Source organism: Athene cunicularia (genome assembly GCF_003259725.1).
Source record: "Athene cunicularia isolate RWA chromosome 4 unlocalized genomic scaffold, athCun1 chr4_part1, whole genome shotgun sequence".
Taxonomy (NCBI): domain Eukaryota; kingdom Metazoa; phylum Chordata; class Aves; order Strigiformes; family Strigidae; genus Athene; species Athene cunicularia.
The window spans coordinates 19,620,232-19,636,901 of record NW_020799098.1 but is presented as its reverse complement, the minus strand read 5'-3'; the positions used below and the strand labels follow the sequence as shown (position 1 = coordinate 19,636,901).

The 16,670-nt window shown below is 35.9% G+C and overlaps 1 protein-coding gene across 2 annotated transcripts in view; it reads right to left on the bottom strand.

The window, feature by feature from the left end:
- The window catches only part of RBPJ (recombination signal binding protein for immunoglobulin kappa J region), a 36,350-nt gene that overhangs the window by 14,067 nt on the left and 5,613 nt on the right, over positions 1 to 16,670 (bottom strand). For both annotated transcript variants that reach the window (XM_026847061.1, XM_026847062.1), the window contains 2 exons: positions 8,050 to 8,088; positions 4,467 to 4,562 (listed from right to left, as the gene is read on the bottom strand). In XM_026847061.1, coding sequence (XP_026702862.1) covers positions 4,467 to 4,555 — 89 coding nt within the window. In that variant the 5' untranslated portion in view covers positions 4,556 to 4,562; positions 8,050 to 8,088. The remainder of the gene's footprint in view (positions 1 to 4,466; positions 4,563 to 8,049; positions 8,089 to 16,670) is intronic.

Genomic DNA, 16,670 nt, shown 5'->3' with positions numbered 1-16,670 from the left:
ACTCAGTACAGCAAACAGAAGCAAGCTGTTACTCATCTGTTCTGACAGATCTGTTCCATCAGACTAACTGGAAACTGAACATTTTCCATGGCAAGAAAACCAAGCTGAGATTTGTCTAAGGATGCTCTCTCTTTATTCCAAATGACGTGAAGGGAAAAACAAGATAATTTATAGCGGTTTCTGAATCTAGACTGCATCAGAGAAAGTGGAATAGGTTGAGTCTTTGGCACCTCATGGAATATTGTTTTAAATCAGACAATCACTGAAGGAGAAAACAATATTCCTTCAGTCAGTTCAGGCCAATAAATACAGACAAAATATGGTAGAGAAGTTACCCTAACTGAATGTGCCAGGATGCACGGGGTAGAAAATAAAATCAGCTCATGTCATTGCTACCTAGTTCTGATGCAATCAATGCTCTTTTCAGACCACAGGCTTCGTTCAAAAAGGTTTGATTTTTCAAATCATCTACATCATCCCTGCGTTCATCTTACAGAAGTCTCTGCCTTCAGGAGGATTTAGAGATGTCTACCAGTTAGATTCTTTATGTTCAGGGTGACAGTTTTTCCTTTGTACCTGTTGCTCAATTCCGAGTCGGTCTAGGCAGGAGGCGCATTTGTCAGTTACACTGTTCTGAGCATGAAACTGCTCAACAGTCTTCTTTCCTTCTTAGGAGCTGGAAGAACTAACAACATCCACCAAAGAATTCAATACAACAACAAATGCAAAATGATTAGGTGCTAGAGTGCTAAGGATGAAGTAGTGGAGCCACAGGGTAAGCCCTGGAAAAGGCTATGCCCTCAATAACAAGAGCATTAACCAGAGGGCAGGTGCACTCAGTTTGGTGAAGGGAAGTATTTGAACAGAAATTACAGGAGCTCCTTCACTAACAGCTCTAAAACAAGACACAGCTAGACCATTCTCAGGCTAATCAGTAGTGATAATGTTTAAACTCAGAACAGCATGTAATCCACAAATACCAATCTGGCTCACAGTCTTTAATGAACTGTGTCTCGGAATCCAAAACACTTCAGTTCTTTAAACTGTTGAATGCTCACACTGTTCAGAGTCTCAAGGGAGATGTCTCAGTGAGTGGTAAATATGGAAAAAAATACAAGAAATACAAGCCAAACAGCCACACTCATCAGGACTAAACATCGCTTGAGACTCTATAAGGTGAATGCCTTTGGAAGATAACAACCATGCAACAGAAAACATCAGGCAAGAAGTCTTCAGCTGAAGTCCATCCTTGAGCTTCTTACCTCCTGGCTTCTTTGTTAAACTAAACAGTGTTAACTTTGGGAAGAGCAACGCTAGTAAGAAGAGTCCACTCAAAAAAGAAAGAAGCATCCTTTCATTATTGTTATTTACAGACAAGTACCAAGAATACTCTCAAATTAACCTAGAAAGTCTCCATCCATGAGGCAACAACCTGCAATTGTGTTTCTGTGAGGCCTATTTAAACCAGACCACACTATGCGAGATCTGCGTCATCTACAGTGAGTTTTCAACGGAGTATTTTACCAGCTACTAAGCTTCATCATAACACTGAAAGGTGATTATTGTGCTAACCTTTTAATTATGCCATGCAAAGTTTATTAATAATATTTTCCATGACCACACAACATACAAGGTTTAAAGACTGGAAGAAAAGGTGTAAGTTTGTTTAGGGTTTTTTTAGGTTCTACTTGAAAGACATGTCAAATTTAAGAAGTAATTCCTTTTGTAACTGGAATTCTTAGTTACAAAGGTAGTGCAATTTAACTTATTCTTTATGGATCAAAAATTAACCAGATTCCATGCCATAATGAAGTCCACCATAAACCATGAAATTTCTCCATAAAACCAGGTATGAAATAGATTTCTGTCTAAAAAACAGATGTATGCAAAACAAATAATTTCAGAAATGGTATTTAATGTGAAAATAGTGGCACTTTAATAGATCAGTTGCATAAAGCAGCCTTAAACCTTTACTAATTCTGCTCAGTCCAGCAATATGAAGAACCAAAGGGCACATTCTGCTATGAAGAAAACAGAAGCAGTTAAAAAAAGAAAAAAAAAGAAAAGAAAAAGACAAAGTAGCTAATTCATCATTCAGTTTCAAGTACCTTAGGGCACACATGGATCCAAGGATTTAACAGCTGATGTTTTTCTTTACCCTGATAACAACAGGTCATCATTACTGATGCTAGCAGTCTGGGAACTAGCAGAACAGTACCATAGTCAGTCTAAATGGTTCATTAAAACATTAGAGAAAAACTATTTAAACTGAGAAATGAAATCTTAGTATGGATTCAACTTTCATTTCATACCCATACCAGAATGGCAATCATTTCACCATCGTACTATTTTACAACAAACATCTAACCATTTTCCTTCCCAGTCGTTTTTCACAAAGCTCTGAAACTCTATGCTCGTTTGACATGCTTTCATTTTTAAAGAGGTGAATGAGATACCTTTCATGAACAAATGCATCTGCGTTGAGACAGGCAACTGAATTGCATCTCACAAAATCTGAAGTGGTAAAAGAGAATGCCTAATTCCAGTTAGCAATTATTTCAAGCAGTGAGAAACCCATGACTAGTTTACTGAACATTACTGTTACTTAGGCAATGTACATGCCACAGTGATGTTAACAACATCAGGTGAAGTATATGTGTATGTTCAAGGTAACAGGAGTTTGTGGCAAGGCTATGAAATGTACATAGGAGCTTTCAGAAACTGTTAGCAATTAACAATTTGAAGCTTTGCCCTGTAATCTTCAGAACATTTATGTAAATTTTCCAAACAGGAATGGAACTTTTAATAATCAAAATAATGTACTTTATATTTTTCTTTTCTCCCTTCTTTGGATGCAATTTGTTCTCCACAAGAATGATACACAGGACAGCTTTGCAAAATGTTCCTGCCCTCATGAACTGCTCTAGCCCCAGGAGAACAAACTGACTGAAGTTACAGCTACACTAGAAAGTCACTTTCTTATCTGCAGGCACACCCATCATTTTTTTGTCAGTAATATCCTTAACTATTTGCAGTGATGAGTTAACTATGCAACGCTTGAATGACAATATAATCTGAGAAGATAACAGTGGTCCCTATATTGTCATGATAAATCTTTCTGGCTGTTTAAAGGTTATCATTTACTACCAGTAAGACATTGCACTGCAACCCTTTTGCATTTAAGAGTGACAGTGAGCAAGAGGGCTGTATAGTTATATAGCACATACACAGCATACTTGTCTGCTTCCATGCCATTCCTTCCTTCCTCTGTCACTGACTTCCCATTTGATTCTCATCAAGAATTTCAGAAATATATAAAAAGCACTTTTGAGTAAACAGTTCCATGGAGCTGCAGAACCTGGACACTGACCAAAAGAAAGGACTTGAGACACTGGCTAACAGAAAAGATAATACATATTGAAAGACAAGTACTCAGGCACAGAGTACTGAAGAACAGCTGAAAATATAGTCTGCATCTCTGATTCATAGACATCAGGAAGTGTGATTCAGACTGGTAGCAACAAACCAAGAACTTTGCAGGTTTGATTCTAGCATTCCTGTTTTCTAACACTTTCATACATAAACATGTTCAAATCTCAGAAAACTAAAAACCATAATTATATAACTGGCAAAAGAAAGGTTAAAACTTCAAAACCATTAATGTGATGAATATGTAGTCTTTTGTGGTGAACAAATATTAATACTACAAAGTGTCTGAAAACTAAGCGAATACCGTGCTATTTATTTCAGTGAAATTTAAGGCAGAAATGTATCATCTATACTTAAAAGAAAATTCTATTTCATCATGAGGGCTAGAAATCTGCGTATGAAGGACCATGCAATTTGCTTCTACCAGTCATGTAATAAAAACATCCCATAGAGAAGACTGCAGGAAATTCACCTTTGCCTAAAAAGCATTCATCCTCACATCTTCCTTTAGATTCTGTCCCTTAGAAAACTACCTATTATTGAAACTTATACTGTATTGATTTTTACAAGAGAATGTTTACCATAAATATGGTTTCGATGGACCTGTCATTCTTTTTAAAACTATTACAGATCTGATTCAGAAAAGTGTCTTACTGAAGCTAGCAGTTTCCCTTTCATACTAATTCCCTTTCATACTAACATACTGGAATTACTCAGGAAAACACTCCTCTACAAATAGTCACCATTAATCAAGCTTGCTTACTCCATACTTAAAATGGAAGGTTTAAAATCAGAGCCATTTTAATTCAATGGAAGAAACACTTCAGCCACAGATAAAGAACCTGTTGCTAGAAACAGGCATCACTATACCAAATGCCACAGGTTTGCAGCATTTGTTACATAATTAAATGATTTACAAGAAGACATGTTGCTTTACGTTTCCTCAGACTATAGTACAATCTGACACACCATACTACAAACCATAGTTTCCCTATCTGGGAGTTGTAGAGGGAAGTCAGGAAAGAACAGGGTCTTACCTTTTTTCGTTTCCATATGATTTTTGCGCAACTTTCGCATGGAGTATTAGCACTGTTTGATCACCTCGCTCCTTTAGGTAATTTCGCATTGCTTCCCTAAAAATTAAAAGACAGAATAAGCTTCGAAAGCTCTTTTGGTTTGGTTTATAATTATCCAAAGACAGCTTCAGGACAAAAAAATCCCAAACACCTGAAATGCAAAAAAGGTAACCATTAATAGGGTCAAGACGAGTTTGTTTTGGTTTTTTAGGAGAGTTACACAGCAAAAAGAAAAACCATCTTGCATAAAGCTAGTAGTAGAGGTCTGTGGTCATTTACAATTACTATATTTTCCAGAAAAAATAGATGCCTGTGATGTAAAATCATACCAATGCCAACCACTACACCATGTTCAAAGATCGATTTTATAAAGTACCGTGACACAAATATTTGATTAGAACACACCTTATTAATTCAGTATTGTCTCCATAACCAATTTAGTGTCTCATGATAATGACAATTTTTTTCTTAAATTTTGCTTAAGCTATTAACTAAATCAGTGCAATATTTATATAAAAGTTTTCTTTTGATTGTGAAGATGCTAAGAAAAGGTTAAATTTTTCAGCTTATTGTCTCACCTAGTTTTCTAGAGACAGCCTCTACTTCCTGCATACAACCAGATTAAAAAAAATTATATTTTCTATCGTTCATCATCACTGTAATGACAGACATCATATAAAAGCTGTAATTACCTCAAACACACCAACAGCAATTCCTTGAGAGAAGTAAGAGAACAATACACCCTATCATTCTTCTGTATAATAATTTAACTGTTCATTAAGCATCATGCCAAATTCAACACCCTTGGGTTTAGCTGCGTCAGAGTGCTGACAGGAACACTTTTTTAAGTCCCTGGAGGAGCTTTTGCAGGTTGAATGCTCACCAATGCACTCATCTTCAAAGTCATCAACAAGAAAAACAAATTATGAATTTAATAGGAGGTTATATGAAGAGACAAAACCCTGTAGAAGAGGGATTTTTTGTTTGTTTTGGGGTTTTTTGGGGGGGTGGTTTGTGAACTGCATCCAACTATTTAATTCCCTTTTTACAGATCTAGAGAACCAAACACCTCCAGTGAAAAAAGATCGAAGATAAAATGCAGTATTTTGTTGACAAGACCTTTTCCAAAAGAAATCCTCACACAGTTTCACAGAAGAAAACAAGCAGATTGAGCAGGGAGAGGAGGGCAGGTTGGACAACAACAACCCAGGTTTGCTAACAGTGTTTTGTAAATTCTTGCATCTGTCATGCCTGCATAAGACAGTGATCAGTGTGCTATATTTTCTGTGTAAATAGCAGGATATAAGAGCAGAGAAAAATCTTGAATTACTGTTTAAAATTTGGACTAACTTAATCTGTTTACATTTGACATTGGTAAAACTGATGTTTATCCATGAAAACACAGATGGAAGAACTGTCTCAAAGCGCACAGACTTACTTTATGTACAACCACTGCTTACAAATATATTTTAAACCACAAAACATAATTCACTGTGAAATTATTATTATACATTTCATTATGATATATATTAGCTGCATTTAAGTGGTTTAAAACCTTTTTATCTGACAATCTGAAAACTCTATTAAGAGTACTGTCATACTAAATTAAGAACATCTGTCATACGAAAAAATTTTGACTTGACTACCATTAAAAAAACACTCAAAACCAGCAACCCATGCACAAAAATGCTAGGTGCTATCTAATGTTTATTTAACATTGTATGAGGAAGAAATTCTGCCTTTTCTACTAATCTGTTGCTACAGTGGACTTGTAAAATCCAAGCTCCTAGGAGAACTAGGAATGTTCCCCTCCAACCCCTCCCACTGCTAAAACACATAACCATTGCAATTTTTACATGACATTTTTCATTATTAAATCTTTAAACTCCCCATGAAGGTAGTATTATTATATTTTATACTTAAGAACAACTAGCACAGTATGAACAAAATAGTGTTGTTCCACTGAAGACTGCACAATGATAAACAGATTATTAAACAAACAAGATTGCCTTTACACAAAAAAGCAGAATAATTTTTCAATAATTGAACTAAGTGCCTTTAAGGGTTTACAGATACATTTTTTTAGTATTACATAAACAAACCATACTCTTAAAAATTTGTGACTTTTTTCCATTTCAGCATTTTTGTCTTCAGAGAAAAAAAAAAAGTTAGGTTGCTTGTTCCTCTATCAGCACAGAAAAGGTTCACAAGCTACTGCTTTGAAGGATGGCTAACAGCTCCCAGATGCTTACCCTGTACTCACAGGAAAGAGTATCTGGCATACCTCGTAAGTAGCACATGAAATTTAGTCATTATGGTTAACAGAAACCTTACTTAGAAGGCCTTACGCTGAACAGTCATTATTTTATTTTATTTTATTTTTAAATTATAGAAGATAAAAGTATATCATTAACTTCAGGTTGATACTAACAGATGTTACTGCTCAAGATGGAAAATAGTTCATTACTTAAAATTTAGTATCTTTAAATATCGCTGAAAATAGGTAGGCCAACAGGAAGCAGCAACATTTGTTCAATTACTTACAAGTCAGTATAGATCAATTTTGCACTTAATTTAAGTTTAACAATGATACAAACTAACCTGGAAGCTTATCCAGAAATGCAATGAGATAGATACCCCCAGCACAAAACGTAAAAGCTCCCTCCCACCCCATGCTTTACATGAGGCATCATAATTTCATTCAGAAATAGGCCAGACTGACAATGGACTTCCATGGTTTTATGTAGCACTATTACCACACGAAACAATAAAAAAGTTGCACATCTTTTGTACTTCAAGCAAACAGTGGATTTTAATCTCAGTAGTGACATATAATCAGCAGTTTACGGCACAGAATAATAAATATTTGCACAGACTGTGTTTCAACAGTTTGGAAAAATGGTGACTACTTAACGGCTTTTAGTATAAATGCTTCCCAAGCAGACCAGAAGCAAATCAGGCATGATACTCCAGTCACTCTAAACACTTTTCAGAATAGACTGACTTGATGGTACTATTTGATGCTATCCCTGACTGTTTAGGTTTCACCAAAAACTGGTTAAGATGACTCCCTGACAGCACTGTGTTCATCTTGCTCTTACCTGCTGCATGATAGCAGTAACGTAATAGCTGAATTTTGGCAGTAAGAATTGTTATTTTACATGACCTCACAAGACACTCTTACCCAAGAAAAGAAATCCAGTTCATTCATGGGATTTAAAACTAAACAGATTTACATCCTACTGAATAATCTACAGTAACTGATATGTGATGTCAATACGATTTCTAAAAAGGCATTTTGGAGTATCATATTAAAAACAAGCCACTCACTGTTTAAAATTTTACTGCATAAAATAAATGTAAAATATAAATAAATTATTTATAATAATTTATAAATATTTTTTAAAAATTTACTGCATAATTGAAAAGCTTTATTACTGAAAATTACTGGATTAGTAATAGACATTTTTTTTAACTTGGAAATACTGAGAATGAAAAGAGTAACTTCAGAAAATGGTTAAAACTGAATTTCTTTAATGCTTACCTGGTGAGACGTTTTGGCTGAGGTCGCTCTCCGAATTTCCTGAAAAAAGAAGAAATTGCTAATTTAAAATAAAAGTATTTGGTCATAATTTTACAGTGAAATACTATCCCGATGTTAGAGTTTTTGAAAGTGTATTGGAATTGGTGGTCTTTTCTTTGTAATTTCCCAGATAGATTACTATTAAAATATCAACCACCTCCCTGAAACAGCTTTTCCCACAATAACAGAGGAGTTTTTTTATTTGGAATACTAAATAACCTTCTTTGCTAACGTCACATTTACTTTCTCCCTGAATCGCTTTTGAAAAGTTCAGGTATCACAAGTACGTAAATAACCTCTGCCATAGCACTGACCAGAAGTGCCAACAAAAAGCAGTTATTACCAACATACAGAAAATAAGAAACTTATCTCTGAGTTGACAAATCACAGCAAATGCTTCCCATAAGGACAATTTCTCAGAAATCTGTTAATGACTTCTTACAAAAAGGATGACAACTTATTTCATATGTGCCAGTAGAGAATTATAAGAAAAGTCTTGTGGAATGTACACAAGCATGATCCAGAAATATCCTGAAATATTTCTTTCAGGACTGTTCTTGAGAGAGAGTACACTCTTTACACTAGGTTAAGAATTTTTTAAAAAAAATCCTTACTTACATAAGACTCTGACAAAAACATCCTCAGATTAAACCAAAACAGTCAGGGTAAAAGACCTGAAAAAAGGAAGGCTGTACCCAGCAATGCACATCTGCAGTGTTCATTTGTTTGAGCTGGTGAGGAAGTATAAACACAAACTAAAGTGAGGACAAAGAGGGAAGGGTGGGGGAAAAAGCAGGCTTATCTTAACACCTCTCTATCTAAAAATAAACTGAGGCCCAAGAGACTGTGCTTCTGCTGCTGTTCATAAATATCTCTATGACTTGCCAAACTCTTTGATAAGTAGGCATATCTTTCCCTTTATGCTCCCTGAATAGTGAAAAAACCCTCTCCTAATGTTGCCCTACCACACTATTGGAAGCTTCCCAGGACAAGAACTTGGTCATTAAATAGATGTGACAAGAAATTCCCCTGTGGGTGCAGTGGATCTGTCCTGAACTCTACAGCAACTGGTGGTGGAATGATTTGAAACATTCAAACTTCATTTGAGTAATTCTATAAATGTACAAAGTAAAATACATAGCTATTGCCATTTACATAGTTGAGCACAATAGCACTCTCCTGAAAAGACAGTGACAAGAACATTCAGCAAATCTCAAAGTTATTTTTCAAGACTTGAGAAATTACTCTTCTAAAGTACCAGCAGTCCACTCTATGAAGAGGAATTGAATAAACAAGATGAAGCAAAATTATTTTTTCAGTTTAAACAATTAAATTTTTCCAACCAGACAGTTGAAGTTCCTTTCATGTTTTACTTTGTTGTTAGCATGCTGTTCACTTTTTTGGCTTTATTTTAACTTTAATTTAAACAATGAACCTAACATTCTTGCCATAAGATTTGGTTTTATAATTTTAAATTTCAAGGTCTACTGGACATGTACCTCATTTGTATTTTTGTCTGTGGTGTGTGTGTTATCACTGCATTGTCGTACTTGTAATGCAGAAAGGTACCTAGAAAACCCAAACAGCTTTGCAGTTTGGTAGCAGTAAAGTTATATCCCAAAGCCTTTCTGCTTCTATTACTTACCTTTTTATGACCTGCCTAGCTTTGTCTCCCAAGCACACCCCATGCCTCTGGTTTACCCTTGATAACAGTCTGAGTAGGTATGCGTATCCCACCTCCCGGGTACTATCTATGTAGTTACTGTTCTCCCCTGAAGCCCTAGGATCATAATATCTGGCAGAGGATTCACCTGTCTGTGACTCACTGACTAGACAACAGATTATCTTTAAGCAACACTGTACAGACAAACAACATCCCTACAGATTAGTTACGTGATTTTGAGTAGTACTACAGTCTTTGTTTCAATCCCTCTGTACGTTTTAATTCACCATGAAAAAAATTAAGAGATGCCTATTTTGGAGCAAAAGAGCATTATGCACACCACACTTGCTTGTACTGTGGCTAAAGATCCAATCCAATATGAAGACACTAGTACATCATAAACTGCATTAACACAAAAAAAAACCCCAACAACCTAGACAAAAATCTTACACTTCCCTAAGGCAGTATCTACCCATGCAGAACTCTTGAGCACAGCAGATAGTACACCTGTTGCTGCCTAAAAGAGCTTTATTAACAAAGCACTTACACAAAACAGTTGCAATTACTTAAAGAAATAAACCACATCTTTTTCTTTAGTTAAATCCTGACTATATAGCACAGGAGAAAGTACCAAAGTCCCCATTCTTCAGAGACAGAGCTAAAGCACTGAGTCATTCTGGAGGTGCACAGGGTAAACTCTGATCATCTGATGCTCAGTGCAGTACCTTTATAAATCACATGCCAGCTTCCCCTAGCCTCCTCCATCCAAAATAAAGTTAATGATGCCACCATAACCAACCTGTGAACACACATAAATGCTACCTGTAGCAACATGAACCTTCCAAAGAGATGATGCAAACTATATTTGGTAGGTCTTTTATTATTCTTTCAATATACATTAAAGAGAGAGGTAGAATAGGACAAATTACATGTTCATATGTACTTAAAAGTCTGGTTTTTTACTGTCTCTAAATTAAATTCGGCTTTTTCCTCAATAATGTCATCTTGATGGATGAATGATGGTATCAAATTATTGAAATAAGTGATGAATATGTACATGAATAGCGCTGATTGACATTGCACTCTTACACATCCAGTAAAAAACTTCCCTAGCTCGATAGCAATAGACAAAGAAGTCAGAATTCAAGAATGTTAAAGAATAGAATAGGAAAAACAAACATTACCATGCCATAGCATTATTCTGCCACATACTCACAAATCTGAAAACTGCCTGAAGTGCACTGAAAATGTAGTGGAAAAAAACCCCAAAACTATCTCAAGAGTAATAAAAGATACCACAAAAGTCAATATGGATGATCAATAGCTTTCATATGCAACTGGCTAAACCTCTAAATTTAGTGAGAGCGAGAGCATAAGAGAAATGTGACAAACAGATGCAAAAACTTAAGAGACTGGTAAAAGTTATGTAAAATGTGAAAAGGAGACTGTTATGCTCCCTCTCTCGCAAATACAAGAATTAGGAAATATATCTAATATCTGAAAATTTCATTTTAGAATAAAAAACTTTTTCCTCACTCTACAAACACTGTTATAGCTAAGTTGTGAAACATACTGCTAGAGGATATTATGAAGACTGAAGGCACAAATGGACTCAAAAAAACCCCCCAACCCAAAACTCTGGAACAGAACTCCATTAGCTTCTATTAAGCATAATGACCTCTTTTTTACAACCTTGTTCTCAGAAAAACCTAAACCAGCAGCAAAGAAGATACTAGGAAGAAAAAAACAGTCTACATTTATTCTCTTTCATACTCTTTCCTTAACCATCCACTACAGATTTTCAGTTTCACTGCAAAATTCACCATATACAAACAAGACATGACAAAAAATTTTTAAAGTATCACACATTTCATCTAATGGTTCATCTGTTTTACTCTTTCCATATGTTTGCAATTTATGTAGATACCTGTACCGACAATGCAACCTGAAGTACAAAAACTATCAGTAACTACCACAGAAGACTAAGAAGCTTTTTTTCCTGATGTTAAGACAGCTCATTTGAAAGTGCAAGAAACACACTGTCTATGCTTTTGTACTAAATGACATTGTACAAGCTATAATTGCTGTTATTTCGAACTTCTGTATTTGATTAGCACGTTGAAAAATTAGTCAGTTCAGACATTTCAAGGTTACCTGATAGAGATAACAAACTGCAATGTTTTTCTCGCGTCGTTTTTTCCTGGATTTCACTGTTCTGGAATTTATTTTTTATATTCAGTATTTCTATTCCTCCTCTTTGCTTACATCTTGAAAATATGCAGACTGATAGATAACAAAACTATACAGGAGAGGAAACTAAAAATGTATCCTATTTCTGTTCCTATAGTGGATATTAAACAAGCTAAATACATATAATTTGAAATCCTAATTATAAATTATGTATCATTGTATCTGAACGCGTACCAAGTTCCTTTCCTTTGCTGTTTGTTTTATTTTACTGTCCAAGATTAAGCACTGTTTCATTCAAGTGTACTGTATCAGAATTCTGGACATACAGTCAAGTTGCCATTTCAATTCACAAAACTAATTCAGTGTAAACTGTATTTTATGATTATTTCCCTAACACACTACAATGCAAACATGAGTGTGATGAGCATTAGTCCCCATAATTACTTGCTGCTGCACTGATTCTTTTCCCTATATTTTCTCCAACCACTAGTTTGTATTCTATTATTTCATGCATTTTATGTGTCTTCTGATGCTTTACATAACTTCAATTCACTTCCACATTCTGCACTCCAGGCATAACTTGTCTCCCACATCATGTTCCAAATCATTCTTCTTTTCAAGTCCATCCTTTTCGTTTAGCAAGTCCCAGTTTGCCATTCAAACTTTTATTCAAACTTCTTTTCCCCATTCACAGAATGGGAAGTGAACTTACTCTTTTTCTTTCTACTTCTTTACTGCCTTTCAAGTAACTATGGAAATGAACAAGTGCACTAACATTAATCTTAGAGGTACACTAACTAATTTTGCTCAAACTTTTAATATTCTCAGGTTAGGTAAAAACATGATACAACATATAGGATAAGTTTCAGATGTTTTCAGAACATATCAGAATGCCAAATCCTATTTTGAATTCCTAGTGCAGACACAATACATACTATACTACAGTTTTCTGTGGCTGCAGGAGCATGAATTTCCACTATTTCCAGCATCTACTAAGGAGCACAATCAGTAACTATATGCCTCTACTAAAAGTACCAAACTTTTTTCCTGTTATACAGTCTTACCTTCTGGAGATAAAAACTATTTTGGCCAACTGGTGTTTTTTCAAATGCTTCTATGTGTCAATTAAACTTTGGAAGGAAACATAAATTAAATAAAATTAACCAAGACAGTTTTGCCATTTGCAAGAATAAAATTATTACCACACCTCCCCCCCAAAAACCCAAACCATATGCTGTCCCATCCTCAACTTTGACTGAAAATCTGTGGTCACTGAACTGTTCTAGCATCCTCCTGCCTGCAGTATGAGCTTCAAACATTTCTGGTATTGGCCTTTTAGCCAAGAACATAATTTTTACAGTCCTTGAGAAAGTCCATTCACCTTTATTTATCGAGCACATAAGCCATTAAAAAAAATAATAATTCCCAACATTCAAACAGAGGCTTTAGCAATTTGCCTTTAAAATTCTATTTTCACTTGTCCTAACAATTTTTGGCATCTAGTAGGAATAGTGTGGATCTTTCTGTAAATAATGCTCTCCAGAGGGACAAAAAGCAGAAGGGAGTTGTCAAATCTGAATACAGTAGGAATAAGAGCTGAGCAGAAAGCAAACATTTTGGAGAGGCCAACATGGGGGGAATAGCAGTAAGAGGGAGGACTGAGAATAGGAAAACAGAAGCAGCAAACTAAGACTTGCTAGGTAAGAAGAATGGGGCTGAGAACATTATGGGAGATGAGGCACCAGAAGAGCCTGTGGCAAGGCAAATAATTTAGATTTAACTCCAGAATATAAAAAAAAACCACTAGTAAAAATACACTACAGTTACTTTTTTCTCTGTAGATTTTGTGACAGAAATTTTCAGGGTATCTTAAAAATTTCAACATACAAAATAAAAATACATGCCTTACTGCAAATAATTCAAAACAATATTATAGCAGATATCCATGTATTGAGATCTGAGTTGAGATCTCTTTATTTTCTTTCTGCCTTACACAAGGAAGAAGAGATCGTCAAGGGTGTTGGGGGCTAAGCCCAGGAGGCATGTAAGCATCACACAGCCACTTACCCTCCACTACTGGACAGGTAGAGAGGAAAGCATAAGTAAAAAGCAAGAAAACATGTAGGTCGAGATAAAAATTGTTGAACAAATGAAGGAGAAGTGGAAGAAGAAAGAAACAAAACAAGCCAATCACTCACCAACTCCCATGGGTAGACCAATGCCCAGACAGTTCCCAATTAAAAGCTGGGTAATCTCTCTAACCTCCCTCCTCTCCATCTTATTGTTGAGCATGACATTATATGGCATGGAGTATTTCTTTGGTTAGTTCAGGTCATCTGCTTGGTTGTGTCCCCTCTCAACATCCTGTGCACCTCCCAGTCACTGTGAGGGGACGGACATGGGACAGAGCGAGAAATACAGAAGGCCTTGACACTGTGCAAACACTATTCAACAAGAGCTAAACCACTAGTGCGTTACCAACACTGCTTTGGTCATAAAGAATACAGCAACCATACCAGCTGCTATGAAGCTAATCAACTCCAACTCAGCCAGATCCAGTATAGTAAGAAAACCGAAGAAAAATGGATGCTTTCTACATGGCAAACAAGTGCTGGATTTTGAAAAGGCACAAAGTGCCTGCCCATTGGAAGTGTTTCACTCCCCAGCATCTGACTGTCAAATCATTTCCAACTGGACCAACAAGCTTTTGACTGATCTAGGAAGGGTCTAATACTTTTCCTGAATAGCAAAACCAATTATTTATTAGTCCAGTTACACTATAGCACATATCACAGATATTTGCTGCAGAACATATTAGAGGAACTCTTTAATAAGCTACAAGAGATGATAGTAATACCTCACTATGGATTCTGGAAAGAATCCCCAGACAATTTCTCAGAATGAAGTTATCTGGTAACTATTCAGAGCAATTGTTCCAGATGCTTCTCTTGAAGTACAAACCACTCAATATTGGCAGAAATAAGATGTGGCAATGACTAATACAGGGCAGCATAAGACCTGGAGACTGATTTGAGTGGCAAGTCCCACCTGCCTTAAACTAAGCTGTCAAATAAATGGGTTTTGAGAGAAATATAGTGTGCTTCACATAGGCTTACTAGGGAATAGAGATAATTAAGAATACTAAATTAAATACAGAATAGAGTGACTAAAGAAAGGTTTTACTTCCTCGGAGGATGTCTGAGAGAAACAATGCTTGAAGCAGAAGGAATCTAATGAAAATAATTTCAGATTTTTATATGTCTAGAGAAGTTTCAGAATACATTATGCAATTCAGAAAGAACATAAGAAATTCCAACCTCTGCTCTCCAACAAGATGAAGTGACAATGAAGTTTGCTGAGAGGCAGAAGTCAAGTTCCAACATCTCTAATATCTACCAAATAGCTGCATCCCAAAAGCCATTATGTGTGACAGCACTGGGGAGGGAAGCAATATTGGCATTTCAACTACTACAGGTATATTGTAGTTAGGAGCACAGCAAAAGAAACCTCCGTGCTTCACTTAATCCCTGTTCTAAAAACAGTCAACTGTCAGCTGCAACCTTCTCCTAGATCAGGGGTTCTCAACCTTTCCTCCAACACGGATCCCCTTTAAATACCTTTTACAGCTGTGGACCACCAAGACTTAATTCAAGAATTAAAGCAAGTGCCTCGAGAGGCAGTGCCAGGACTGGGAGTGCACCTTCAGGCTTGTTACTGGAGGCCAGCCCTGAACATCCCAGTGATGGAGGGGACTTACTGGTGAATCGAGGGCCGAGGGGAGAGTCAGCCGGCAAAGGTGAGGGTGCGCCTACCTCATGTACTCTTCTGTATTTATCTTACTGGCTAGAACACAAGAAAAAAAAAATCCCAAACACCTGAAATGCAAAAAAGGTAACCATTAATAGGGTCAAGACGAGTTTGTTTTGGTTTTTTAGGAGAGTTACACAGCAAAAAGAAAAACCATCTTGCATAAAGCTAGTAGTAGAGGTCTGTGGTCATTTACAATTACTATATTTTCCAGAAAAAATAGATGCCTGTGATGTAAAATCATACCAATGCCAACCACTACACCATGTTCAAAGATCGATTTTATAAAGTACCGTGACACAAATATTTGATTAGAACACACCTTATTAATTCAGTATTGTCTCCATAACCAATTTAGTGTCTCATGATAATGACAATTTTTTTCTTAAATTTTGCTTAAGCTATTAACTAAATCAGTGCAATATTTATATAAAAGTTTTCTTTTGATTGTGAAGATGCTAAGAAAAGGTTAAATTTTTCAGCTTATTGTCTCACCTAGTTTTCTAGAGACAGCCTCTACTTCCTGCATACAACCAGATTAAAAAAAATTATATTTTCTATCGTTCATCATCACTGTAATGACAGACATCATATAAAAGCTGTAATTACCTCAAACACACCAACAGCAATTCCTTGAGAGAAGTAAGAGAACAATACACCCTATCATTCTTCTGTATAATAATTTAACTGTTCATTAAGCATCATGCCAAATTCAACACCCTTGGGTTTAGCTGCGTCAGAGTGCTGACAGGAACACTTTTTTAAGTCCCTGGAGGAGCTTTTGCAGGTTGAATGCTCACCAATGCACTCATCTTCAAAGTCATCAACAAGAAAAACAAATTATGAATTTAATAGGAGGTTATATGAAGAGACAAAACCCTGTAGAAGAGGGATTTTTTGTTTGTTTTGGGGTTTTTTGGGG